The sequence below is a fragment of the Chiroxiphia lanceolata genome, chromosome 16 (genome assembly GCF_009829145.1).
Source record: "Chiroxiphia lanceolata isolate bChiLan1 chromosome 16, bChiLan1.pri, whole genome shotgun sequence".
Lineage (NCBI taxonomy): Eukaryota > Metazoa > Chordata > Aves > Passeriformes > Pipridae > Chiroxiphia > Chiroxiphia lanceolata.
The window spans coordinates 1,983,052-2,009,575 of record NC_045652.1 but is presented as its reverse complement, the minus strand read 5'-3'; the positions used below and the strand labels follow the sequence as shown (position 1 = coordinate 2,009,575).

The following is a 26,524-nucleotide window of genomic DNA, read 5'->3' as shown; positions in this document are numbered from 1 at the left end:
CCTGCCCCTTCCCCGACAGGCTGGGGGAGCCTCTTGCAGTGTCTCACAGAGAGGCTGTCTCAAGCACACCAAGAAAAGAGGCTGTGCCATGCTGGAGTCACACAGGAGTTGTCCTGGAATGATGTAGCCCCTGTGAGACCATTTTACACATTAACTCTCTTTTCAGATGTAAATAAATGTTTATTTTTCAGCAAGCTTCTGTCTGCTCCGAGGGAGGGACACAGCTCTTTGGTACCCAGAGCTGAATCCCAGAATGATTTGGGTTGGAAGGGACCTTAAAGACCATCTCCTTCCACCCCCTGCCATGGGCAGGGACACCTTCCACCAGCCCAGGTTGCTCCAAGCCCTGTCCAACCTGGCCTTGGACACTTCCAGTGATGGGGCAGCCACAGCTTCTCTGGGCAACCTGTGCCAGGGCCTCACCATCCTCACAGCCAAGAATCTCTCCCCAATATCCCATCTAACCCTGTCCTCTGGCAGTGGGAAGCCATTCCCCCTTGTCTTGTCCCTCCATGCCTTGTCCCCAGTCCCTCTCCAGCTCTCCTGGAGCCCCTTTAGGCACTGGAAGGGGCTCTCAGGTCTCCCTGGAGCCTTCTCTTCTCCAGGTGAACACTCCCAGCTCTCCCAACCTGGCTCCAGAGCAGAGGGGCTCCAGGTCTCAGAGCACTTCCATGGCCTCCTCTGGACTTGCTCCAGCAGTTCCACAGGTGCTGATTTGCTGCTCTTTGGTGGGTGCTTTGGGGTCCCAATGGATTCCCACATCCCCCACCCAGGTAGTGCTGCAAGGATGGCACCTCTGAGAGGAGCCAGGGCAGGGCTGGGAAGCCAGGGATGAGGCATTCCCAGTCCCCTGAGCCTGCAACCACCTGGGACAGGAAGCTGGAAAGCACTGTATGTGTTACCCACTGCCCCAAATAAATCAGGGAACTAATTCATGATTCCACAGTCCAGCTCCCTCCAGAGAAACCCACACACCACAAACAGGTTCTCAGTTTTTATTCTTTTATCCCAAGTTAGCAATTACTATTTTCCCCAGACAGCTTGCCTTAGGGTAGCACCAGGCTCCCTGGTGCCTGCACAGCCCCCCTGGCAGCAAGAAATGCTGGTTAGCATCCTCTTTAAGGAATTGCCTCCTCAGGGAAACACTGTTCTAGAAAATTCCCACCCCAGCATCCCCCTGTCTGCCTTCACACCCCTTGAAGCCTTTACACCTGGGCTCCTGCAGCACCTTTTCCTGGGGCCTCTCCTTTTCCTTCACTCACACACTGCCCCATCTTTCCCCTTTTCCCAGGCTCCCAAGCACTACAATCTATGGGATGTACCATCTTAACCCCTCCAACCCCATGTTTTCCACTCCAAGACTGAGCAAAGCCAAACCTAAATCTGTGTAGTCTCCTTCCAGCCATGTCCTGCAAAGCCCACCCAGTTCTGAAGGCACTGCCAAGCCAGAGCTTCCCTTGCTCTCCAGGTGCTCCCAGGCCCTTTCCCTGAGTTTTTTTGAGGTGGTTTTGCCTTAAATTCAAGGGACACAGCATTGATAAACCTGCATAATGCAGGTAGAGGCACTGCCAAGGCTAGGGAGGCCCCATTCCTCCACTGACAGGGAATGAGAGACAAAGCACAGAATACTCTTTCCAGCACAACCTCCAGAAATTCTGAGGAATTTCCAGGGATGCTGCCTTAGGAGAATTAGCTCCACCTCATCAAAATTCTTCAGGATGAAGCTCCTGCAGCCTTGTCCTGCAGCTGGCACTGGGTGCCACGTGCACTATGGCATTTGCTAAAAATGAAAGAATAGTGCGTTGTGGTGAGTTTAAGAGTTAAATGTGAGCAGAAAGTAGCACCCCCAGCACACAGGAGCTGCCAGTGGGGCAGGGGCACAGCAGAGAGGGCCATACCTGCCTGGTTTGGGACAGTGGGTGCCCCGAGGCTGTCCCAGGAGGCACAGACCCCCCAGTCAGAGCAGATGTCCCTGTTACACAGGCAGACCAGCTCCCAACCCTGCCTAAGGGGACTCCTGGGGCAGCTCATCAGAAGGGGTGACCAGCTCAAAGGATGGAGCCAGAATGGATTTTTGTATTTTGGCATTATTTTTGGACCAAGGTCCAAAAATCAGAGGAACAGTTTCATCCTCTTCCCCAAGAGACTTTTCTCAACTCATCAAGGCCATCACTCACAGACCTCAGGTTTTCATTGCTGTTTTTCCCCCCCTCACAAGACTCGGTAATAAATGGGAACAGAGTTGCTGGAAACCATTTTACACCACAGTCCCTGTCACCAGAGCCCCTGTGGCCACTCTCAGCTCCCAGAGGAGGGACCTCTTCCTGCACTGTCCTTTGAAAATGCCCACACAAGAATGCCCTGGCAGAACTATTCCAATGAAAGGCAGGCAGTGGTGAGGACCAAAGCTTTGCACCACAGCTCCATCTGGGATGTGGTTTCTTGTGCCCATCTCCCATGGGGGACAGAGCCATCCCTCAGTTCCTGCTCTGCTGCCCTGGCATTCTGCTGCTTGCCAGAGGCATGGGAAGCTCAACAGTCCTGAGCTCTTCCTTCTCTCTCATGTACTTCCAGGGGAACATCTGCCTTGCAGCCACTGCCAGCGCTGGGATCTTGGCATGGACAAACCAGACCAACAGCCTCTGCTGCAAAGCAGCTACAAAGCATTTACCACAAAAACAGGCTTTTGGGGATGGAATAACCAGGACAGGGTTAATTTTTAGAGTAGCCAGGAGGGGCATGACCAGGACCAGGAGGTTATTCTGTGCTACCTCCTGCCACACAGAGGGGCTGGGGGAAAGGGGTGCCTTTTAGTCAGGGGGGTAACAATTGTTCATCTCTCTTGTACCCTCTGTTGTTAATATTGTTGCTGTTACTATTTGTTTTCTTATCTCATTGCTGTTCCCAGTGAATCGTTCTTATCTAAACTCTTGATCTGTACCCTTTGTGCTTCCAGTTCTCTTCTCCATCCCACCACAGGGGGAGGGAATGAGCATGGCTGGGAGTGTTTCAGGGGGAGCAGTAAATTGGGGAATTCCATCCCAACTACAACATGTGATCACAAACAACCCCTGAGGAGGGCAAGAATCTGAAGAGAACCAGGGTGGGCTGGCTGAAGGAAGAGGTTTTGAAGCCCAGATCTGGGATGGCAGTAGAGCAGGCATTCCAACTAGGAACAGAGCTTCACTGCAGCTCAAAGAGCCAAACTTTACAAACTTCACCCCTCCACAACAACCTGTCTTCCTTATGGCCTCAGATACATCCTCTGTGCCAATCCACGTGGCACAGGAGGAGCCAAGGACACGTTTCAGAGATGGAGAGGAGGTTGGGATGCATAAAAGGATAATTAATTGATTGCTGCGTGTAACTGCCAACTTCCTAACACCACACAGACCTGAACAACAAGGGCTGCAGGAATCTTAAGGTAGGTAAAATCTCTGAGCTCAGAGCTTCTCCTCCTAACCCAAACCTTCCGGCGTGAACAAGGATCCTGGGAACCCGGGCAGCACTCAGGCCCAGAACGCTGCTGGCTGTCGTCTTCTGCTGCCCCTTGTCCTCCCACGTGTGCTCTCTGGTGGCCGAGCCCTCCTGCCAGGCCCCCGGCGGTGGTGGTGCCCGGCAGAGCCGCGGCGCTGGCACGGCTCCCGCGCTCCTTCAGCTTCCGGGTGGAACAGTCACCCGACGTCGGTGTTCCTGCGGCCACCGGGAAGAAGAGGACAGTCACCCCTTGGTGGGACAGAGAGACGAGGGGACTAAGGGTTTTCCAAAGGGAAAACCAACCAGAGGGCACGTAAGGACTAGTTAAAGCCCAGCCCTGGTGCGTGTGCTGTGAGTGAGCACGGGTTGGGACTGGCAGCGAGGGGTGATGCCCCTCAGTGCCACAGCCTGTCCCTGTGGATGGATGGCAGTAATTCCCACTCACCCTCCTGCTTTGTTATGGCTCTAGCCAGCTCGGCTCGCTCTGCCCCGGGGCTTGGAGCCTTTGGAGGTTTTGAGTCACAGTCTGCAGAGCTTTTCCTGAGGACAAACCAAAGGGAAAAATCAGCGTTAGGAACAGGGAAGGGAACAGGGGAAAACAGGCTGCACTCAGCCACTGCTGTGCTGTCTTCCTGCTGCCTACTCCCCTGCAGCTTCCAGCATCCCAAAAACAGTGTCTCTCTGTCTGTGGCTGGGACAAGTTCCTGTCATCAGGAGAACTGGACACAGGCTTTGGGAACCACTTCCCAAGCAGCTCTGACCACTGAGCAGGAGATGCAGGAGCCATCTCTCAGCCTGGGCCTCTCAGCAGAGGATGAGGCAGAGCCCCAGATCTGCAGTGAGAAGAAGCATAAGAAAATGCCTGCACCAACTTCAGAGCCTGGAGCCTTCCCTGAATGAGGAGGGATTGTTGGGTCCCACTCAATTACCATTCCAAGCCATCAGAAACCCATCCAGCCAGGCCTTCCCTTGGCACAACAGCCCCTTCACCGGCCCAGAGTCCTTCCCTCCTTACCCATCTCTTCCACACATTCCTCCAGCACAGCTGACAGCTCAGGCAAGCTCAGGGACTTCAGGGAAGGTGGCCACCCTTCCAGCACTGCAAGGACAGAAGCCACACAGTTAATCCATCTGCATGCTCTCTGTGACAGAGCAGAGACAAAGGGCTGATGTTGCTGAGAAGCATCCACACCCAAAGTGGCTCCAGTTTGGGATTCTGAGTCACATGGGAAGAGTGCTGGAACTGCCCGTGCCAAACTGAGGGGGTTTTCTGACAATTCTACCACTTTGGAATTTATGTTTTTATACTGTCTGGGTCATATTTAAAAATCTCAGCAATTAAGTATAGTGGACAGAATTCAACAGGATCTCTGTCTCACTTTTAAAACAGGAAGAAAAGAGCAGAAAGAAGTGTGTCACAGGCAGCAGGATCACAGAATCACAGACTGGTTTGGATTGGAAGGGACCTTAAATACCACCTCCCTTATAGGACCCTAAAGACTCCACCCCCCTGCCATGAACAGGGACACCTTCCACTAGACCAGGTTGCTCCAACTCCGTGCAACCTGGCCTTGAACATTGTCAGGGATGATTTGCTAACTCCTTGCAATAAGGAGCTGCTGGCCAGGCCTACCCACAGGTGTACAAGTGTTTGCCCCACAAGCTGAACGGGAAAATCCCCCAAACTGGGATAGGGAACCAACCACAGTTTCTGATTCAGCCCCTGCTCCAGTGCACAGTGCAGTGACACACCCAAGTGCAGCCAGAGGCCCAAGAAGCAGGGCTGTCACTGAACACCTGTCTTACACCTCTGCATTTCTATCCACAAGCACTTGCCAGACCCCCAAACTTCCCACTTGCAGAGAACCAAAAGTTGCAGTGAAACTGCTGCAGTTAAACTCCCAACACCCCGAGTGCTTTAAACGCTTCCGCTGAGCACGTTTTACATTCAGTGCAAGGGTTTGGCTGCTCATCCATTTCCAACTCTCTGACTTCATCCTTTCATCAAGGAAAGGCAAGCATGAGGCTGGCTCTGGGGCCTCCTGTTCCCCCCTCCTTGCAGCCATCTCTGCAGTTTGGGGTGTTCCTCACCTGGGCGCTCCCCGGGCCGCCGCCTCTCTCCGGTGTCGGGCACTGCGCTGCCCACCCGCTCCGGGGTGAGCCGGGAGGACAGCTCTGCCTGACAGCTCCTGCCAAACAACACACAGCCCATCAGCAGGGCACAGGGACTCCCATGGGCAACAACACTGTGTGCTCCTGCAGCCTGTGTGGGGTGCCCAGGGACAGCCTCTAAGGCCCTGGGTTACAAACTGCTCCTTGCTCCTTCCTGGGAAGAGGAAGATGTGCCCCGGCCAAAGCTTGGGGTGCTCATCACTGTGCCCCATCTCCACCCACAGCAATCTCTGCCTCATTCATAGAGGAGCTGAGGGGGGCCGAGAAGGAGGGGCTGGGGTGAGCAGGAGGAGGCCCAAGCCAGGGGCTGTGCCTGGTTGGTGTGAGAATCAAGACTGATCCAAGGTTTTTAATGGGCAAAGGAAGTGACCTTCGGACAAGCATCAGAAAGGCATAAAAGTTCTCTGGCTGTCATCACCATCCCATCAATTCAAGGAGTGTATCCTCAGAGCATGGCAAGGCCCTTCTACAAGGTAGCCTCAGCTCCTCAGTCAGGGAAAAAGCCAAGCTCTGCCTCTTGCAGGTGGGAATATTGCTCTACTGTCCTTCTGGATCCAACCCCAGCTCAGTGAGCACACCCTACTCCCTGCTGGGCTAGAGTTCATAAGCAGCAGGATTAATGCCACTTCCAAGGATGTGCCTGTTCTACCAGTGGACAGAACAGGACCTGTGACAGGAGTCCAACTGGGGCTGAGAGAAAAGCACCACAAAGTCAATAAAAAGGTGTGTCAGGAGGTGGGGGTGAATGGACAGGGTAGGATTTTCTGCTGGTTGTCAGACTTGCAAGGAAAGTGTTCTTCACTAGCCAGGGCAGGACACTGTGAGTCCTCTGAAAGGGTTTGGAAGTTAACTCCTTTCTGCATTCACCTGATCACCAAGGTATACCCTGGGTAAGCACAAAGCCCTCAGCCTTTTGGTTCCTTCTAATTGAAACAGGAGCACCCAGTAGTCCCAAAAAGTCAGTCCACTTACAGCTCGTACATCTGACTAGGGCTTCATATCTGCTCCCATGGCTGTGGCTTTCCACTAGGGAAAGTCAGGCAGGATCCAAAATGAGTTCAGGTTCTGTTCCCAGTGAGCTCTCCTGCCTTACCCTAAACATCACCTGTAACACTGCCAATATGACCCCAAACCCCTTTTCCCAGTAGCCTCAGTGTCATTTCCTGGGAATCACTTACTTGATCTGATCCAGCAGGACTCCAGCATCCTTGGTCATGGCCTGAGCCTCTCTGAGCTGGCACTGGATGGCATTCCAGGTCTCATCCCGCTCCATCAAGCAGCTCTCAGCCACTGCACGCAGCTTCTGCTCCTGGCACACCTGGCCCTTCATCACCTCCACCTCTTCACACCTCTGCAGCAGAGCAGAACAGGGGATTAGGCTGGGATTACTGCACATCACTCTCATTCCTGCCACTCTGGCATGGCTCTGAAGTCATTTGAATGGCTTAGGCAACCAGATGGTTCCTTTCCAGTGGGAAAGGAAGCTGGATAAGGCTTATGCACTGAGTACAGGTTCTCTCCACACCAAGCCCAGCCTCAAAATTACAATTCCACCTTCCTCTCCATTTACAAATATATTCATTAGGGCAAATTTCCCAAACCAACACAAGTCTGTTCATTGATGGCTGCACAACTTCACCATAAAAATGACATTGCTCGAAAAGAGTAGGGATTCATTTCCTGCCCCTGGCTCCTATAGTTCTCAGCTGGATGGGAAGCAGGTACAAAGGCTTCACAGGCATGGAGCATGGAGGATAAGGAGGACCTGAGGAAATAGCCTGAAGTTATGCCAGGGGAGGTTTCAGTTGGATACTAGAAAAAGATTCTTCCCCCAAGGCTGGTTGGACACTGAACAGGCTCCCCAGGTCAGTGGTCATGGCCCCAAGGCTGCCAGAGCTCAAGAAGCATTTGGACAATGCTCTCAGGGACAGGGTGGGATTGTTGGGGTGTCCTGGGCAGGAGCAGGAGTTGAACTCAATGATCCTGATGGGTCCCTTCCAACTCAGCATATTCCATGAGCTGGTAAGCTGTACCTGACCAACTGTTATCTGACCAACTCGACACCAAGTGTGCCCACTAAAAGTTAGGCCTGGGGTAAGGGAGAAGACATTAGAGGCACAACACAAAAACACAGCACCAGTCACTTTTTGCAGCGTGTGAGGCCCTGATCAGCTCCCAGCAGGCTCACCTTGTGCAGCTGAATGGCCAGTTCCTGCATCTCGGCCTCCAGTCGATCTGCATAGGCGAGTTCCAGGGCATCGCTGGGCGGCCGAGCGCTGCTGTGCCACCGGGCGATGGCAGAGGTCATCTTCCTCTTGGGTCCAAACAGCCTGGGGGCACAGTGCAAACCCTCAGGGACCAAGCCCTGCACCATCTGTCTCTAGGCCAGAAGGGAGACTGAGGGGAGACCTCACTGCAGTCACAACTTCCTCGTGAGGGGAAGAGGAGGGGTAGGCACTGATCTCTTCTCTGTAGGGACCAGTGATAGGACTTGAGGGAATGGTCTGAAGTTGTGTCAGGGGAGGTTTAGGTTGGATATTAGAATGAGGTTTCTTCACCCAGATGGTGGTTGGTCACTGGAAGTTTAGGCTGGATATTAGAATGAGGTTCTTCACCCAGACAGTGGTTGGTCACTGGAACTGGCTCCCCAGGGCAGTGGTCACAGCACCAAGGCTGAGTTCAGGAAGTGCTTGGATGATACTCTCAGGCACATGTGCGACTCTTGGGGATGGTCCTGTGCTGGGCTAAGGGTTGGACTGAATGATGCTTGTGGGTCCCTTCCAACCTGGCATATTCTGTGATTCTGTGAATAGCAGGAGTGTGGTACAGCCAAGAACTAGGGGGTATCAAAATTGTGTAGAGGCAGCCAGAAGAGAGTAGCACCCACTAGCTAAACTTTCCTGACCAGGTTGGGCGTGGTTTGTAAGGGTAAGATGAGAACAGCATGACACTCACGTGATGCCTATTTCCTTCAGATCACTCTCTGTGAGGGTCAGGAAGATCCGCAGGTCAACGTCTTGCTCCTCAAACACTTGCAGATACTTCAGGCACCCAATCTGCTCAAGGAACGTTGCCAGGTCCTGCAGCCCATCCAAACCAAACTTATTTATACCCTCACAAACAAAAAGTATTACCATTTCTCTTAATCATAAGTATCTGCTTCCTCATGCTGCTGTAACACCTTCCTGGGTTCCAGCAGCAAACAGCTTCCCCTGGTTCCCTGCCCTTTCACACAACAGGGCAGGACTGGACTCTCTGCTGCAGCCAGGGCCTCTTCTACCAAGTGCAGAGAAAAATGACACACTAACACCTACCCCAGCCCACACCACTGCTAGGTTTGGTAGCACACCCACAGGCCTGAAAGGTCTAGAAAACCCCTCCAAGCAAAAGCAACACCTAAGTAAACAGTTATCTGTACAAGAAATTGCTGTTTCACAAGCATTTAAGTTTGGGCAGAGGTTTGGAATCAAAGGTGTTTTGGTGACAACTTCCCTTTTATACAATAGAGAGCAGCTTAGGCAACGTTGGAAAAGCCTCCCAGGCCTGTTACAGTGACACAGGTTGTATGACTGACTGTGTGCAGTTACCTGGGGCCCTGTGTAGGCAGGGGGCTCAGGAAGCACCACGTGCTGAGCAGAGCCCCCAGCCCTCCCTGAGCAGTGGCTCCACTGGCTGTCACTGTTGCTATAGCGGTTCTTGACCTTAAAGCTCTTGGCTTGTTTCCGACTTGGGGGACTGTTTGCATGGTCAGAGTCCTGGAAAAGAGAGAAAACACCCACAGAACGTGAAGGCCAAGGAGGAGCGTGCAAGGATGTCAGGATCACTAGTACAGACTCCTTCAAGACCTAAGGGCACTTCTGTACATCAGCCCCAGAGCTGCCTTGAACGATGTGAGCTGTGAGTTTAAACCATGGAATAACCTCCAACCTCTTCCTTGGTTTTCTTGTCCCTCTAGCAGTACCTTTCCTCACCTCCCATGGAAGTAGAGTCACAGCAGGCTGTGTAAGGGTGACAGCACTGGCCAAGCTGAAGGCAGAGAAAGGATAACTGAAGACCCTACCTCATTGCTTTCCAAGGAGCCTTCACTGCTGACTCCCAGGGCTCTGGTCAGGCATTCGCTGCTGCTGCTGCTGCTCCTGATGGTTCCCAAGTTGTTGTTGGAGAAAACATTATCCTCTGTAAAGGAATAAGAAAAAATGTTTTAAGGTCAGCTTCAACTTCTTACATTCTGTTTTTGCTACACAATTGCCAGCAGAACCTCCTGGAGGTGTAAAGGAAGAAGTCCAGAGCAAGGCTTCACATCCAGCACTCATCACACAAGACAGCCCTGAGACAGAAATATCACATCTGATCCCAGATGTTAATCTTTTCCCAAGTCTGTTTAGTACCACAGACACCACTGGACACAGCCTTGCTCCATCTCCTTCTCACTCTCCTTCAGATTATTTGTACAAATTGATGAGATCCCCACGCTGAGCTTTGTCTTCTGTAGCTAAACCATCCCAGCTTTCTCAGCCTTCCCTCAGGACAGATACTCCAATTTCAACATCTTAGTGGGAAAGGAGCATGCAAGCCAAGGGCTGGATTCACATCCAGGTGTGCACTGCAAGCTGGACCATTTTCTCAGACAGTGACCTACCCCGGCTGCTGCTGCTCTCCACATCCTGCTCGTTGATGGGAGAGGTGACGTCCCGGTTCCGGATGTCACCTCCTTCACAGCTGCCATCGTCACTGAAGGTGACATAGCCCTGAGGGGGGACCTGCTCTGTGTGCAAGAGGAAGGGAGAACACACTAAGATTAGGATACAAGTTAGCAGGGAGGCTCCAGCAGAAAATACAACCACTCAGGGATTTCAAAACAAGAGACTGTTTTCTCAACTGGCAGGTTTCATTCTGAAAGGCACAGAGAAAACCTGAGAAATGCAGATGCTCCCTCACCCCACAGCAGCTGTACTTCCATAGTTGCATTGAAAAGAACTCAGAGGAAACAGCCTGATAAATAGAGATGCAGCTTAAATAAATAACCCTCTTCACACCCAAATTATCAAAGGACAAAAACATCTGCTCAAGAGAGCAAGGTGCCAACTGTGTCCCATCCCCAGCCCAGCACACCCTGCAAAACCAACCCCTTTGCAACTGTGCTAAAACACCAGGAGCATCCCACTGCCATTTAAGAAGCTCACAGTACCATTTTCATACAGACAGTGCCTGTGAGGTAATACATATCTGTTTTTGATAGAAGGAACTGATCTCTGAACACCCTTTTGAAGTCCATATCCTTCGTTATTTCAACCAGGTAATCAACCTGACAAATACCTATGGCACAGGAATACAAACTTTACACCACTGCATCCAGGGATTGAAGCCTGAGTTGGTATTGTCTGTCTCTTGGCCTATTGCAAAGGTTTTGTAATCTCATTTTTAGCAGTATTTCAAGCATCAGGGAAGGCAAAAGACTGACAGGTCCAGGAGCAGTGAGTTCACTTTCATGATCAATGAGTTCCTGGCCTGTGTGACCACTTCCTCTGTCACCAGCTTGAGAAGGACTCCAACTTTTGAGCCTGCCTCAAAAAGGGAAGCTGGGAGGGGAGCAGTCATGGAGGTAGGAGCAGGGAAGTGTCCCACTCATCAATATCCAGCCTTGACAAAAGAATTCAAGGGGTTTTCTTTCTAAACCAGAGATTGGATGGCCTTGTATTGTTGCAGAATGATTCAAATTTAGTAGTAGAATGGCTAAGGCTTAGTAGGAGAGTAGGCCTAGAGAGCAGCACTCCAAAGTAGTAGGTTAGCAACTTGTTCGTGAGAATGGAATGTACTGAAGAGGTAGGAACAATAATCAAAGGATTTAACCAAGCATGTATATAACGATTTGTTACCTTAGATATAGTAAGGGTCTGCTGAACAGTTTCTATGGGGTTTCTATGGAGTAAGACAACTTAAACAGATTTATGATTAAAAGTAGATGATTACCAATTGTTATCAGTATGAAATATGAGTTTGTGTTTGTAACTAAGTGTAACTGCTTACAAGTAAGAACTGCACGTAGACATGTTTGTGTGAGAGTATAAAAGCTGTATGAAAAATGAGGGTCTTCGGAATCCTGACTTGGGACGCTAGTCCTCAGGTTCCCGGGCCCTAAATAAAGCACCGCATAAACCGGCACTCTGTTGGTTTGTGTTTTCGTTATGGGCAACAGTATGATGGTGTTTACTGCCTCTGTTCTGTACAAAACACACATGAAAAAGAATTGCTGGCCCAGAAAGACCTCAGAGGACTCTCAGTCAGGCTCCTAACTCTTCTCACCATAGCAAGACAGCTTCTTGCACCCAATCCCAACTGCTGTGATCTTTGCCAAAGCCTGGGGCCCGTCGTGGATGCTGGGACCCTTCATCCTACGAACAGGTCTCTGTCTCTGGGGAGTAGAACATGATTCATCTGAGGAACTCAGCTCTTCATATTTTCCTGTAGTTCAAACACATGTTGTTAGCAGCACAGTAAGTAATTTACCTACTTAATTTGCTACTGGTCCTGAAAATGCAGTTGAAAGAAAGAGGAAAATGTTAAAGAGGGAGAGTGAAACAACTCAACTAGGTCAGAAAAGGGATAGCAGACAAAAATTGTTGGATTCATGACTCTTCCATCCTCAGAAATGCTGGAATTTCCAGGATAGACCAACTAGCACTACCCCTTACATATGCTTTCAAAACATCAAACACCTCACTTCAGGTTCCATCTTAAAATGAACAAGGTAAAACATCTGTTACCTGGGCCCCTGCAGAAGACCTTGGGCACTGGGGCTGCATGCAAATCTATCAGTCCCACAATCTTTGGATGTCCATACTTCATGGCCAGTGTCCGTGCTGTGGCTCCAGTGTTATCTCTGACATCTGCCTTCACTCCCTGCAGAAAAAATACCTGTTTAAATGCACATAGCAGAAGGCACCACATAAAAAACCCCCAAGGACTGTCTTGGTTCCTCCATCAGAAATACAGGCTCACCTTTGACAGACAGTTCAAGCTCCACTAATACACTGATGCCTTTCTATTTATCCACAGTGTCCCCAATCCCTGAATGCCAAATAGCCCAGGTATACTGACTGTGTGCATGGGGAACTTGTTTATCTGAGAAGTGTTTTGTATTGCTGCCTCCTTCTGGTGGGAAGCTGGACAACTTAAATGGGATGTTAAAACCAAATTGTTTAAGAGGTATACATGCTAATAAAGCTTTGGAGGCAGAAGATGCCCACTAGCCTGAGCATGCAAGCCTTTAAACACAATAGAAAAACTACAGCTTTAGTTGTTTCCTAATTCAGTCATTATTCAATTAAATCTCCAATCAGGCCTCACTCCTGTTCTTGCAAGGCCAGTGTAAAATCCCAGTACTAGTCTGCAGAAAACAGATGCTTTGAAAGCAATCCTGGAAGTCTGAGACTTCTGACTGTCATCAAGGATCAAACATAACACTGCAAAAAAGGCTGGTGTCAAACCTGTGGTTCTTCCTCTGAGGGCTGGAGGCAGAGACTTTCAGCTTTACAGAGAACTGTCACAACACTTACATGATTGAGAAGGTATTGAACAATTATCTCATGGCCAGAAGCAGCTGCTTCCATCAGAGGTGTATATCCATACACTGGCTCCCTAGAGAGAGAACAAACACATGGACTGGGATAATCACAGCTGGACTGTGGGGCAGTTATTGCCATACCCTAACAGAACATCTCCATCCCTCAACCTTTGCTGATCATAAACTGGCAAATACTGGCTGTTCTACTGCACTCTGGTCTATCCCAGAAAAACTCCCCGTGGAGATTCAGTGTTACTTGACTGGCTGTACAGCAACAGATGACTCTTCCAGCTGCAGATCTGCCTTCCAGAGGTAAAATCAGTTTTGCAGGAGCTAATAAAGCAAGAACGTCTCGTTGACCTCAAGCAATTCCATGTGCATAAATGTACAGCAGTTCCCAAGGCACAGGAGTGCACTGCACACTTCAAAAATCAAACTGCACTCTGAGCATATAGAGAATTCAAAAGGAAGACTTGCAAAGTGCACTTGTGTTCAGAAGGCGTCACACCTTTTGCTTTCAGAGTTCAGCTCATAATTAAACAAGCAGTAAATATAATTTCTCTTGATCTTAGTAATAAATAAACAGTGACAACATGGGCAGACCACCATTCAGTGTACAGTTTGTCCTTGTATCGGCTGTGCCACACGTCCTAAGGTACAGGGGAAGACAAAAGCAGGTCTGTGTTGGAGCATGTTTATGTGCCAACTGTTGCCTTCATATCTGAATGAGAAATCACAATAAAATGACAGATTCCTCCTTACTTGCAGTTGGCGTTTGCCCCATTCTCCAGTAAGAACTTGACCATCTGCTGGTGCCCAGCACTGGTGCAGTGGAACAAGGCAGTCCAGCCATGAATGTCCTTCATCTCCAGCTCTGCACCTTGCTTCAAGAGAAGAGACAATGTCCTTTACTGCACCCCCTCTGCTTGGGCTTTTACTACCCCTCTGTGCTGGGATACCAAGAGTTTAAATCCCTGCACAAAGCTGAACTCACAACACAACACAACATTGCAGCTCGTGGACAATCCCACCCTGAGCATTTAAACCACGTGCTGTGGCTTTACCTATTTATCAGGGGATACACACCTGGAGAAGGAAGTAAGCAACACTCTCGTTCCCACAACTGGAGGCCAGCATGAGCGGGGTCTGGCCCTCCGGGGTTGGGATGTTCACGTTCACTCCTGCTTCCAGCAGCAGGTGCACGATGTTGTCATGGCCAATGTAGGAGGCATACATCAGTGGAGTCCAGCCCCCACGGTTCCTCTGGTTTAAATCCAGGTCTCCACTAAATAACAGAGGAAAGAAATCAGCTCCTCTTGCTACCATCATTGCACTGAAAAAAATTTGAGAACTGAAGCCTGCATGGAATTCCTTCCAGCTCTAGTACAACTTCCACCAAACCACAGATTCATGGAGCGGTTTGGGTTGGAAGAGACCTTAGAGACCATCTTGTTCCACCCCCCTGCCATGGGCAGGGACACCTTCTGCTAAATCACTAAGGAAGTCATTTGTATCAGCAGACTTGCCCCAGAAACTTGGTGTCCCAGAACCCTTTGGGAGTTCCAGGGATGTGTCCCTGCTGCACTGACCAGTGCGGCAGCCAGTGAGAACCACACCTGGCAGAGGTAACCCCAGAGCTGTGCCCACCCCAGCCCCTCTCACCGCTGAATACACTCCTGCACCACTTCATACTGCCCAACGGAGGAGGCTGTGTGCAAGTCCAGAGGGACATCCAGCTCTTCCCGACAGATCATCCCGACCCCGTGCCACATGGACAGGCTGCGGCTCAGCAGCTCCGACTCGCTGGCTTCGTCACTCAGCTCCGACATCCCGCCCTCGGGAACCAAAGCAAAGCACAACATTTAGCTCCTGACCCCCATTTTCCATAGACCAAGGCATCACCCACTGGAGCTACAGCTCCAAGGTGCCACAGGCTTGGAAGGTGAGGTCAGCTCAGAGCTGTGGGGTTTCAAATTCCTACCTCTACTCTGATCCACTCCTCAGCCCCAGGCAAGAACAGCTGCTGGGATTTTGCTGAAAGTTCTCTCTTGCTGCAGGGGACTCTGGGATTCGAATACACTGGAAAAATAAAAGGCAATAATGCTAAACTCCACATCTTTCAAATCCTATATTAAGATTTCAGAAGCACTGGCTTTATTTCCTTCCCTTCTAATCCCAACATGCCTAAGGCAGCTTTGGATACCCTCATCAAGAGAAGACTAAACACCTATTTAAGATGCTTAGAGTTATACAAAAGGATGTAACTCTTGCTCTGCATGTTTTATAATGCAAAGAGAGAATTAAGAATGCATGTGTCAGACATTCCTGGTTTTTTCCAACTGTCTTATGTTACAGGATGGCTCTGCTTAAATTAAGACACAGTCACTAATAATGATGACTGCCCACTGCTCCCAAAAGTGGTTCATGTCACCTGAACAGGGTTCACACTTTACTGTCATCAGGTTGTAAGGAGAACGTTTCTACCATTTATTGTTTCAGCTCTTCAGATGCAGCCCAGCCCTATCTCTGTGAATCCTGGAAATTGCTGAAACACTTGGAGCAGCAGCACCTGCCCATTCGTTATGGGAGCATGCCCACCATTCTGCAGACATAACCTAATTGCACAGTTCCTCCAGTTCCAGCACTACCTGCAAGGTTTATTCCCAGCCTTAGGGAGCAATCACAGATTAATCACTATAACCACTATAACCACTCACAGGAGTGCTCTTGTTTGGCACTTCATAAAGAGCTGTTCAACACAGCTGCATCCATCAGCTGAGGGCTTCAGCTGCAGCTCCAGGCACAGAATCCTGGAATGGTTCAGGTTGGAAATCATCTCACCCAACCTCCCTGCTCAAGCAGGGTCCCCCTGAGCACATTACTCAGGGCCGTGTCCAGGTGGGTTTTGAATATCTGCAGGGAAGGAGATTCCACAACCTCCCTGGGCAGCTTGTTCCAGTCAATCCCATGGAAGTGCTTTCCCCTCCCTGTAGTGTCATTGCCCACCATGCAGCATTTCTGGGCTTTGCTTGGTCCCACTACATATTCTGCTGGGCAGCTAAGCCAACGTAAAGAGGTCTTTCTTCTTCCCGATAATTTCTTGACAATTTGATTCCTCAGATTGATTCACTCTGGGGTCAGGCAAATGCCAAATCTGGCACTGGGGAGGAATAAAAGAGAACACAAACAGGCTTTTCAGGAGCAGTTGCTCTTTAGATTCCCTCAGCTGTAACATTTCAAAACCATACTTATATTTTCTGATCAACTGTGAGTCTTTCTCTTGGAAGCACCAAGAAACATAAGAAACCACCTTTAATTCCTACCTCTTCACTCCCCACCTGGATCTTTTCTCTCACACCTTCCTTTTCTTCCCCTCCTTCAGCTTGTTAAGACTACAAAAGCACCATCTATTCTACTTAATCAGCTGGTGATAAACATTTCCTTCCTTAAGATATGTGCAAAAGCACTTATTTTACTTAATAGCAGCAGTTTGTACACTGGGCAACCCAGAGCTCTCAGGCAAGAATATGCAGGGCAGAGCACAAATGAAAGGCCTGAACACCTCAAAATCAAAATACAAAGAGATAGAAGTAGATTTAAGGAGGAAAATAGAAATGTTTCTTACTACAACAGATTAAAGCTGCTCCTGGAAGGCAAAAAGGCATGTGAAAGGAGGTGAAATCCAGGGAGGTTTGCAGAAGCATTTTCAGATGCAAGTGAAGCTCATTGTCTCTGCAGCCCTCCTTATTAATTGGATACATTAATTATAAACCACAGAGGTGTTTGGTGTTTGTCAGAATCAGCCCCACTCAGGTACAAGTTACCAACACAACCTTGGTGAGGTGATCGCAGTCAACAGGGCAATACTGACAGGACAGACAGGTTATGCTGGACTTCAGAACATTCAAGGCACTCAGCCTCACTCCTACCACCTGCACTGTGCCCTGCCTCCATCTCTGCTTTTTTATTGTTTTTAAACTCTCAGATTTCACCTCAGACTGAACTGGAGCATGATGTCAGCTCTGTAAGCACCTGAGGACAGTGGAGCACAACCTACAGAACAACAAAAGTGATCAGAGCCCTCAGGGCTGAAATGAAAAGACCTGGGTGAAATGAAATCAGGGTGGTCTGGTCCAAAGAGGAGACGCCTGGAGGGGACATATGACACCAGCCTCAAATACACAACTGGCTGCTGCAGAGAGGATGGCAGCAATAATTCATTCTTTGTGGCCAGGGTGAATATCATGGAATCATGAAATGGTTTGAGCTGGAAAGGACATTAAAGCTCATCTCGTTCCACCCCCTGCCGTGGGCAGGGATACCTTCCACCAGCCCAGGTTGCTCCAAGCCCTGTCCAACCTGGCCTTGGACACTCCCAGGGATGGGGCAGCCACAGAAAGACTCAAGTCATAGCATGGAAGATTTCAGTTAAAACCCACAAAAATCCTTGTAAAAGTACACCCAAGAGTACTGAGGGAGATTCAGTTACTAAGAATAAGCTTGACAAAGACCTCCTGAACATTTACAGGCTGTTCTTTTGCTTTGGGGCAGAATAACCAAGGCAACATTTGTTAGAGACCTTCCTCAACCCTGTTATCCTAGTTTCAGCTGGAACACAGTTCATTTTCTTCCCAGCAGCTGATGCAGGGCTGTGTTTCAGATGCAGGATGAGAATAATGCTGGTAACACACTGATGTTTTCGTTGTTGCTGAGCAGTGCTTACGCTAAATCAAGTTTCCCATCCTTTCCAGTTTCCCATGCTCTGCCAGCAAGGTTCCAGAGAAGCCAGGAGGGAGCACGGCAAGGAGAGCTGACCTGAACTGGCCTGAGGGATATTCCATACCACAGGACATCATTCCCAATACATGAACTGGGGAGGCTGGCTGGGAGGGGCCAATATTGCTTGGATATGGGATGGGCATCAGCCATCAGGTGGTAAGCAACTCTGTGGTGCATTGCTTGTTTCTGTTGGATTTTATTTATTTTTTCATTATAATTACTGTAATCATTATATTTTATTTTGCTTCAATTATTAAATTGTTCTTATCTCAAGCCATCAGGTTTTTTGCTTTCTTTTCTGATTCTTCTCCCCATCCCATTGAGATGGGGAAGGGAAGAGCAGCAGCCTTGAGCTTATTCACCAGTTGGAGTAAGCCATGACACCTGTGAGGCTGCTGTTATTATTATTAAATTTACTCCATCAACACTCAGCTATTTATCAGGATCAGAACTCTACAGAGCTGAGGCTCAGAGCAGGCAGCAAACCCCACACTGCCCTAGATTCAGAGATTGCTGTCTGAGCAAAACAGAAGGCAGAAAAAACCCCTAAACAATAAAAACTTAGTACTTAATGCACCTTTTTGGAGGATAAGCCTAAGGAACATGAGACAGTAGATGGAAGAGCCACACTAAAATAAATGAGAGGTGATTTGAGAAGCAACTGAGGCAACCACTCCCCAGCACAGAACAAATCCAACTCTCCTCAGCAATCATCCCTCACCAGTTCAGCTGCACTGGCTCTGCTCAATTCCTTCTCTCACATGCCCTTCCACCAGCACAGTGACACCCACATGGGTCTTTCTGTCACAAAACACACATGACTCTCAAGACAGCACAACTGTGGAGGTTGTTGGAGCTTCCAACTGAGCCATCAAGCTGATAACAGAGAATCATGGAATCTCATGAGCTGGAAGGGACCCACAAGGAGCATCAAGTCCAACCCCTGGCTGTGCACAGACACCCCAATAATCCCACCCTGTCCCTGACAGCGTTGTCCAAATGCTCCTTGAGCTCTGGTAGCCTTGGGGCTGTGCCCACTGCCCTGGGGAGCCTGTTCAGTGTCCAACCACCCTCTGGGGGAAGAACCTTTTCCTGAGATCCAACCTAACCCTGCCCTGGCACAGCTCCAGCCATTCCATTGGGTCCTGTCCCTGGTCACAGGGAGCAGAGATTGGAGCTGCCCCTCCCACTGCCCCTCGTGAGGAAGCTGCAGACCCCAGTGAGGTCTGACCTCAGGTCTCCTCCAGTTGAACACACCAAGTGCCCTGAGCTGCTCCTCAGATCCTTCACCATCCCCATGTCCCTCCTTTGGACACTCTCCAATAGCTTTAGAACCTTCTGATATTTTGGCACCCAGAACTGCTCACAGGACTCGAGGTGAGACTACACCAGAGCAGAGCAGGAACATGCTCCACTTCTGCTCCTTAGTTCTATCTCCCCTAAATGCATCAACAACCTATTGGAGGGAGTTAGAAGCCCTGTTACCTCCCTGTACAGGTACAAAGATGTGTTACCAGCTCAGCCACAACAACAAGAACCAGAACATCTCATCTTTGCACTGCTGACACACATCACAGCTGCAGGAACCACATCAGGTTCCAGACAGTAGTGGTGTGACAGAAAGGGTTCCTGGACCCATCACACCTGGGTTCAACACTGCTGTCGAAAATACACCAAGTTCTTAATCTTTTAAAGCTTGGACTCAATGATCTTAGAGATCTTTTCCAACCTTAGTAATTCTACCACGAGCCTGGCATTCTCGGGCACGTTAAAGCACACAATGCAATCTTAGAAAAATGAGATAAGAGGCAGAAGAGCACTTCAGGCGCAGCGTTAGGGAGCACACATCCCATGGCAGGGGCTGTGCCCAAGGCAGCCGGACACGGCACCGCCAGGGCTCGGCGCGGGCAGTGCCGGGTTCGCTCAACGACGCGCCTGCGGAGGGCCCGGCGCGGCTGGAGCTGTCAAACCGGCCGCCCCACGGCCGTTACCGAACATCTCCCGGCAAACAGTTGCCAGGCCCGTTAATCGCGCACCTCCCCCGAGGCCCTGCTGGGAACGCGGTCTCATCCCCACGCGCCCGGCTCAGCGAGCGGGTCGGAACCGCTGAGGCCCACCGAGACCGGACAGCGCCCAGAGACAACCCCGAGGGGTTTCCCCCCTCAGCACCGACCCAGCCCCTCCGCCCCCTCACCTGCCCCGGTGAGCGCCCCGCCGGAACTGGCCCCGCTCGCGCAAGGCATGCTGGGAGCGCCCCGCCCGCCAGCGCTGCGGACTACAACACCCAAGAGCCCCCGCGGCGCCGGGCCAATGGGAGGGGCTGTGCGGGGGGCGGGGCGAAGGGCGGCCAAGGGGGTTGGGGCTGGCGGTTGTAGCGAGGAGTCGTTGCTGTCCTGCGGTCCCTTGGCGCTGCCGCTGCCGCTCGGCCGTGCCGCTCGTCCCGACTGCCGGCGGTTCGCTGTGCCCGCGGCCCGGCCCCGGGCCGGGGCTGAGCGGGGCGGTGGGTGCTGTGAGTGAGGGGAAGGGAGCGGGGCCGCGGGCGCGGGAGCCGCGTTGCCATGGGGACGGTGCGCGTGCGCCGCGCGGCCGCCATGGGGGGGGCTCTGAGGGGGGTCCCCCCGGGGTCCCTCACCCCGGGCCCGTCCCTGGGCTGTGGCCGGGCTGCGGTGGCTCATCCCCGGCCCCGTGCCCCTGAATGCAGCCCTGGAACCAAGCTCTGTCTCCCACCATTGCTTGTGTATTCTCAGCTGCTCCCTCCCAGCGACGCTGTCGAGATGGATGTGACAGCAAACGTCAGTTCTAGTGACACGGAAAGGCTCAGGATCTTATGTCTCAATTAGAATCATAGAGTCGTTAAGGCTGGAAAAGACCTCGAAGATCATCAAGTCCAACCTAAGACCTAATAACCTCCATGCCCAAGCTCTCCAGAAAGTGCCTGTTGTGGTTAATGCTGACAAGTCTTTGTTTTAAACACTGCTTGCTCCCACTGAAGATGAGGCATTAGCTGACTGATAAGTCAAATCCAGCGTAACATCCATAACTTTGGGATACTGACCTCCCAAATAATCACAGAGTACTGCACCAGGCAGTTTATTTTATCTTCATGGGACTCCTATTTTCCTTAACATCCTCTGCTTGCTGTCAGAGCACTGTACTCCAGCCATGGAAGTTTTCTCCTCCTTACTTAAATCAAATTCAGGGGCTGTCCCAACAAAACCACTGTGTGGATATGGACTATAAGGTATTTACAGAGGCAATTGCAAGTTATAAATGTCCCCGGGCATAAGCTGAGTTTAACCTCATGTTTTGAGGAATTTTATTGCCTACATCAATGCAAATAATAGTGACATCACTTGAACAGTTATTTCAGCCCTCAACAACACACAACCTTTGATGATCCTTGTGAGTTTCTTCTGATTCTGGGTCTTCTTTGATTCTATGGAACCTCTGAACCTTTCTTGTCCAAAGAGAAATCATTTACTCTCATGTTTAATTGCCCAGAAAACCATGCAATTGTAGCATAAAATGTAAAGGTTTTCAGTGAGGATTAATTATCTGATTTCTTAGTACAGCTACATCCCCTTCTGTGTTGTCTCAACTCCTCATGTACATCAAGGAAAGAATCCACTTTAGAAACACTTTGAGAGGTCAAAATCCAAGAACATGCTGACTCTTAACTATTTTTTGTTTAAAAATCCAGTGAAAACAATACCAAACACAAACCAGTGTTCAAGGCCAGGTTGGACAAGACTTGGAGCAACCTGCTCTGGTGGAAGGCATCCCTGCCCATGGCAGGGGGTGGAATGAGATGAGCTTTAAGGTCCCTTCCAACCCAAACCATGCTGGAATTCTGTGACTCTATAATCATTTTATCTGTCATTTGAGCAGCGAGGAAGGGAACAGTAGGGAAATAGGGAAGACAAGTGAAATCCAGCTGAGAGCAGAGGTGTCAGCCTGTCTTTGTTGTGTTCCTTCCCTCTCCATGCAGGCAGAACGTGGGAACATGCTTTAAGGTGAATATGCTTTAAGGGAACACAGTTACAGCAGTCTGGCTAAGAACCCCAAAAAGTACTCTCTAAATGAGAGGCTCAGCTGCCTCTGGGGTGTGTGTGGTAAGCAGGGCAGAAAGCTCGTGAACCTCTGAACTCAGGTGGGAAGGAACAGTTCCAAAAATGCTGATTGTATCATGCCCTGGGAGTGCTGAGAATTCCACTGCCCTTACTGCACGTGCTGTGCTCTTGTTTTGTGCTGATGTTACCCCTCGTGCTTTGGTGAGGTATCCTTAAGCTCATCTTTCATTTGTTTGAAGGGAAGCTGTTCCAATGGCCTCAGAAGGGCCAAGTGAGGATGCAGAACATCCAGCTGAGCCTCCTGCAGCTCCCGTGCAGAGTGACAGACCATTCCAGTGGGGATCCATACTCGCTGCAGTGAAAGACCAGCTCCCATCTCTGGACTCCGAGTCCTCCACAGTAAGCACTGAAACCTGCCTTTCTTCACTCTGCCTCAGAAAAATCTCTCAAAGGCAAGAGCAGGTGACCTTAGGCAGGTGTCTCAGAGTGGCTGGGGTGGTGTTCTGAATGGGCTGCCTGTCCTGGCTGTGTAACACTGTGCATTAATCCACAGCCTTTTGGATTATCCTCAGTTGTCAGAGAGTCATTGCCATCTCCTCTCTCTGTATTCTTTGGAACCTGCCCCTCTGCTCAGGTGAGACCCCACCTCCAGTGCTGCCTCCAGCTCCAGGGTTCCCAGCAGAGGAAGGACATGGACCTGTGGGAGAGAGTCCAGAGGAGGTCACCAGGATGATCAGAGGGATGGAGAAGCTCTGCTGTGAGGAAAGGCTGAGAGAGTTGGGATTGTTCAGCCTGGAGAAGAAGAGGCTCTAGGGAGACCTTAGAGCCCCTTCCAGTGCCTAAAGAGGCTCCAAGACATCTGGAAAGGGACTTTGGACAAAGGCCTGGAGGGACAGGACAAGAGAGAATGGCTTCCCACTGACACAGGGCAGGGTTAGATGGGATATTGGGAAGAGATTCTTGGCTGTGAGGGTGGTGAGGCCCTGGCACAGGTTGCCCAGAGAAGCTGTGGCTGCCTCTGGATCCCTGGAAGTGTCCAAGGCCAGGTTGGACAGGGCTTGGAGCAACCTGGGCTAGTGGAAGGTGTCCCTGCCCATGGCAGGGGGTGGAAGGAGATGAGCTTTAAGGTCCCTTCCAACCCAAACAATTCTGTGATTCTCCAGACAAGAAGTATTTCCAGGGAAGAGGAGAGTAGAGGGCATCTTACAGAATGAACCCACATTTCTTCTTAGTTTGTTTAGTCAAAAGTTTGGTATGAAAGCAGCATCCTGCTGATTTACAGTGAAATGATAATGTTTTATGCTTGGCAGTATTATGCTGTTCATTCCAACAATGTACTTGCAGACAGTAGGCCTGTTGGTACGATTTTCTATCTATGAGGATCACAGGAAAGTGATAGTCCTGAAGACTTGGTGATCCACTGGAAAAAAGCATTTGGCAGATCTTTCAATCCTGCATTCTGCTTTTTTTTACTGCCTGTAATTCTCCACAAGCCCTGTTGCCTTTTTGTGCTTCAGTTTTACGTGCAAAGAATGAGACTGAGAGATATTGTGCAGAATTCTTCAGTGTGATACGTTTTTCACTTGCTGGGGCTGGGTCAGCTTGCTCTTGGCTGCTCAAGATCTCTGTTCATATGCAGCATCAGTCTGGTGCAAATAAAAAAGTGCCCTCCACTCTAGTCCAAGATGCTCTGGCACTGACTTTCCTGAGGGGATGATGTGTTTCAAGATTCTATTATTGGTGGCCTTTTGTCCAAATAAATATATATTGTTAATTTTCAAACATGTATAAACTTGAAAAATAATTTTGAACACACAAAGGATATATTTTATTCCATCTTATTGTGGCCATTAATGGTCCAAGGGGAGTCTTGTGGGCAGTGAAGGAAATACCTCCAAGGGCTATTTATCACTTATCATTATCAATGATCTGAAGCACTGTGATCTAATGCATAGAGTGTTGATAGAGATACCACGACTTGATTTCTGCCCCTGGATCTGTCACTACTGTGGTGGGCAAACCATTTTGCCTCACTGTATCTCAGTTCCCCTCTACCTATTTAAAACAAACATTGCATTTTAATATGTGTCTCTATAGTCTAGATTAAGGCCCAACACTGGAATTATTTGTAGGCTTTCTTGTTGTGTAAGTGTACAATAAGGTTAAGAAGGAGGAAAAGCTCCACATTTAGGGGCCAAATACCGTTGTGTCACTCTAAATCCCACTGAACCTTTCTTTTTACTTACAATCTCCAATTTCTCTGTTTCTATTTAAAAATTCCTGCTGAAGGAACTGAGGCAATCTATTTGGCACTTCATTTGCATTCAAAAGATCTGGTTGTATAATCCCTGTGCTGCTGAACCTGCAATTCCAGTGTTGCACCTTTGTCTGAGCGATTCCCACGTGCCTGAAGATCCATTTATGCATCCGAGATCTGTGACCTGAATGTGCTCTGCTCCTGCCTCTGAAAATGGCACTGACAAATGTGTTTTATGCCCTGAAGTACCTTCATTATCCTGATATGCAATTTATTAAGAGGAAAGGTGTTCTGTTGGAGTTTTCTTCATGCTAAGGAAAGTTAATGATACCAGAAAGAATGCTCTGCAGTGAATTCCCAAAAATGCACACTTGCAAAACAAAAGGGACAAGCAGGAAAGCTGTGTCCTGACTGCTGAGGAGGTCCTTAATCTCCCCTTGGTGTCCATGCATAAGTATTCATCTCCAATAGATATCTTATGTTTAGAAAAGGGATTTTCAAAGCTGTTTAAATGCTGACCTACCAACCACAGATGCTGTTTGCATCCTGAAGAGTGGGTGTCAGGGTCCTGGTTGCAGTAAAAGCCTTCATGGCCCTGCCCATCCTCAGCTGGGGCTCTCACTCACATGTCCAGCAGCTCTGCTGGGGGCCTTCGTTCTCTCTGTGAGCTGTGCTGGAGAAGTGCTGGTTTCTGGTTGAGCTGGACTTTCATCTGTGAATTAACTTTCAGGCTTTACCTCTGACCTGTCTCATCACCACAATATTGCCTTATTGTGTAGATTTTTTTGCTCAGCCTTGTTGCTACCCCTGGTCTGTCCTGCTTGTTCCTCTTGGGTACTGTGAAACTGGGCTTGGCCTGGTGGGGCCTTGCCTTTCCAGTCATGAGCTCCCCTTCCCTTAGAATCCCAGAATCCCAGAATGATTTGGGTTGGAGGGACTTTAAAGCTCATCTCTTTCCAAACCCCTGCCATGGGGGTTGGAAACCTTCCACTAGGTTGCTCCAAGCCCTGTCCAACCTGGCCTTGGACACTTCCAGGGATGGGGCAGCCACAGCTTCTCTGGGCAACCTGTGCCAGGGCCTCCCCACCCTCACAGGGAAGAATTTCTTCCCAATATCCCACCCAGCCCTTGCTTGTGGCCATGGGAAGCCATTCCCCCTTGTTCTGTCACTCCAGGCCCTTGTAAATAGTGAGCAGCTCTGCTCTTGCCACTGATGGTGAGTGAGGTAGGCACAGAATCTCTCAGGAGTTAGAGAACTTCCCACCCTTTTCATTGCTCTGCTCAGAGGGATGTTTGTCACCAACCTCCATGGCAATTCAGTGTTTTATGTGGTTTTTACAATTGTAGCTTGCTCAAACACTGGGCGGCTGTGAGACAGCCTGGGTTGGTGACTGTTGGGCTACTGGGCTGTCTGTTGTGACTGCAAAGAAACTCTTGGCTCTGCACTTCGAGGGGTGACAACATGGGAGCTGTCACTGCAAACCAGATATTCAGGCAAGTATTACAGTCACCTGTTTAATTTCTCTTTGTTTGTTCTTGTTTTCAGTCTGATTCTGAGAGCGATGAGGAACTTTTCATCTTCCAGCGGGAGCTGCCGAACTTAATTCCTGACCTTTCAGAAGAACTGATGATGTTTTCCCTGGAAGACTCCAACGTGCAGGTTGTGACTGTTGTGTGGGGGCTGTACTGCTGTCACCCCTCTCTTCTGGCTGTCTCCAGTGTGGGCATCTGCTGGTGTTGGACCTATTTGACTGAACTATGTGATGGAAAAGCTTAGCCCCCAGTACTTTCTCCCACTAGAAACTAGATCTTTCTTTCTCTTTATACAGTTACTCTTTAAAATTTTCTCTGTTCTTGAGATTTTAGAACTTTTTTGTCCTATCTCCTGGCAGTTTTTCTTGTCATTTTACTGTTTGTTTTTCCTGTGCACTAGCAGTGCACATTAACTCTGTGGATTGATGCCTGAATTTTTCAGGGTTTTAAATTGTTTCAGCTACCATTTTATGTGTCTAGAAAATGAAGAATTATTTAGGACAGTGCAGAAAGGGGGACAAGTATGAAGTTTACTCCTTGAACAGCTTTTCTGGGAGAATATTATTACTTTGCTCCTGTAGTGATGAGTTCATAGAATCCCAGAATGGTTTGGGTTGGGAAGGACCTTAAAGCTCATCTTGTTCCAACCCCCCCTGCCATGGGTAGGGACAC

The 26,524-nt window shown here is 49.6% G+C and overlaps 2 protein-coding genes across 13 annotated transcripts in view; one reads left to right on the top strand and one right to left on the bottom strand.

The window, feature by feature from the left end:
- Positions 1-982: 982 nt before the first annotated feature.
- Positions 983-20,305, bottom strand: ANKS3 (ankyrin repeat and sterile alpha motif domain containing 3). 5 transcript variants are annotated; one of them, XM_032704165.1, is made up of 18 exons: positions 20,187-20,305; positions 15,195-15,292; positions 14,876-15,048; positions 14,300-14,498; positions 13,976-14,097; positions 13,206-13,287; positions 12,414-12,549; positions 11,953-12,111; positions 10,289-10,414; positions 9,710-9,825; positions 9,237-9,404; positions 8,605-8,729; positions 7,838-7,979; positions 6,828-7,000; positions 5,569-5,666; positions 4,493-4,576; positions 3,923-4,017; positions 983-3,693 (listed from the first exon to the last, which is right to left on the bottom strand). In XM_032704165.1, exons 1-17 carry the CDS (start codon positions 20,233-20,235, stop codon positions 3,935-3,937), a joined length of 2,133 nt encoding a protein of 710 aa, XP_032560056.1. In that variant the 5' UTR covers positions 20,236-20,305; the 3' UTR covers positions 983-3,693; positions 3,923-3,934. The 5 variants fall into 5 exon arrangements, with proteins under 5 accessions (XP_032560056.1, XP_032560060.1, XP_032560059.1 ...); XM_032704169.1 differs by lacking the exon at positions 20,187-20,305 and adding an exon at positions 20,110-20,130; XM_032704168.1 differs by lacking the exon at positions 20,187-20,305 and adding an exon at positions 19,722-19,894.
- Positions 20,074-26,524, top strand: part of C16H16orf71 (chromosome 16 C16orf71 homolog) — a 93,066-nt gene continuing 86,615 nt past the window's right edge. For 2 of the 8 annotated variants that reach the window (XM_032704149.1, XM_032704143.1), the window contains exons 1-3: positions 20,330-20,501; positions 22,302-22,461; positions 25,866-25,982. In XM_032704149.1, coding sequence (XP_032560040.1) covers positions 22,315-22,461; positions 25,866-25,982 — 264 coding nt within the window. In that variant the 5' untranslated portion in view covers positions 20,330-20,501; positions 22,302-22,314. The other 6 variants (XM_032704144.1, XM_032704150.1, XM_032704148.1 and 3 more) reach the window with 6 other exon arrangements.

Excerpts from the sequence above, each read along its gene's own strand:
- ANKS3 (XM_032704165.1), bottom strand. The coding sequence starts at position 20,235 with ATGCCTTGCGCGAGCGGGGCCAGTTCCGGCGGGGCGCTCACCGGGGCA. Across the intron at positions 12,550-13,205 it reads TTCAATACCTTCTCAATCAT|GGAGTGAAGGCAGATGTCAG; the intron begins GTAAGTGTTGTG and ends TTTTTTCTGCAG. Across the intron at positions 10,415-11,952 it reads CAAGAAGCTGTCTTGCTATG|AGCAGGTCCCCCCTCAGGGC; the intron begins GTGAGAAGAGTT and ends TCTTGCACACAG.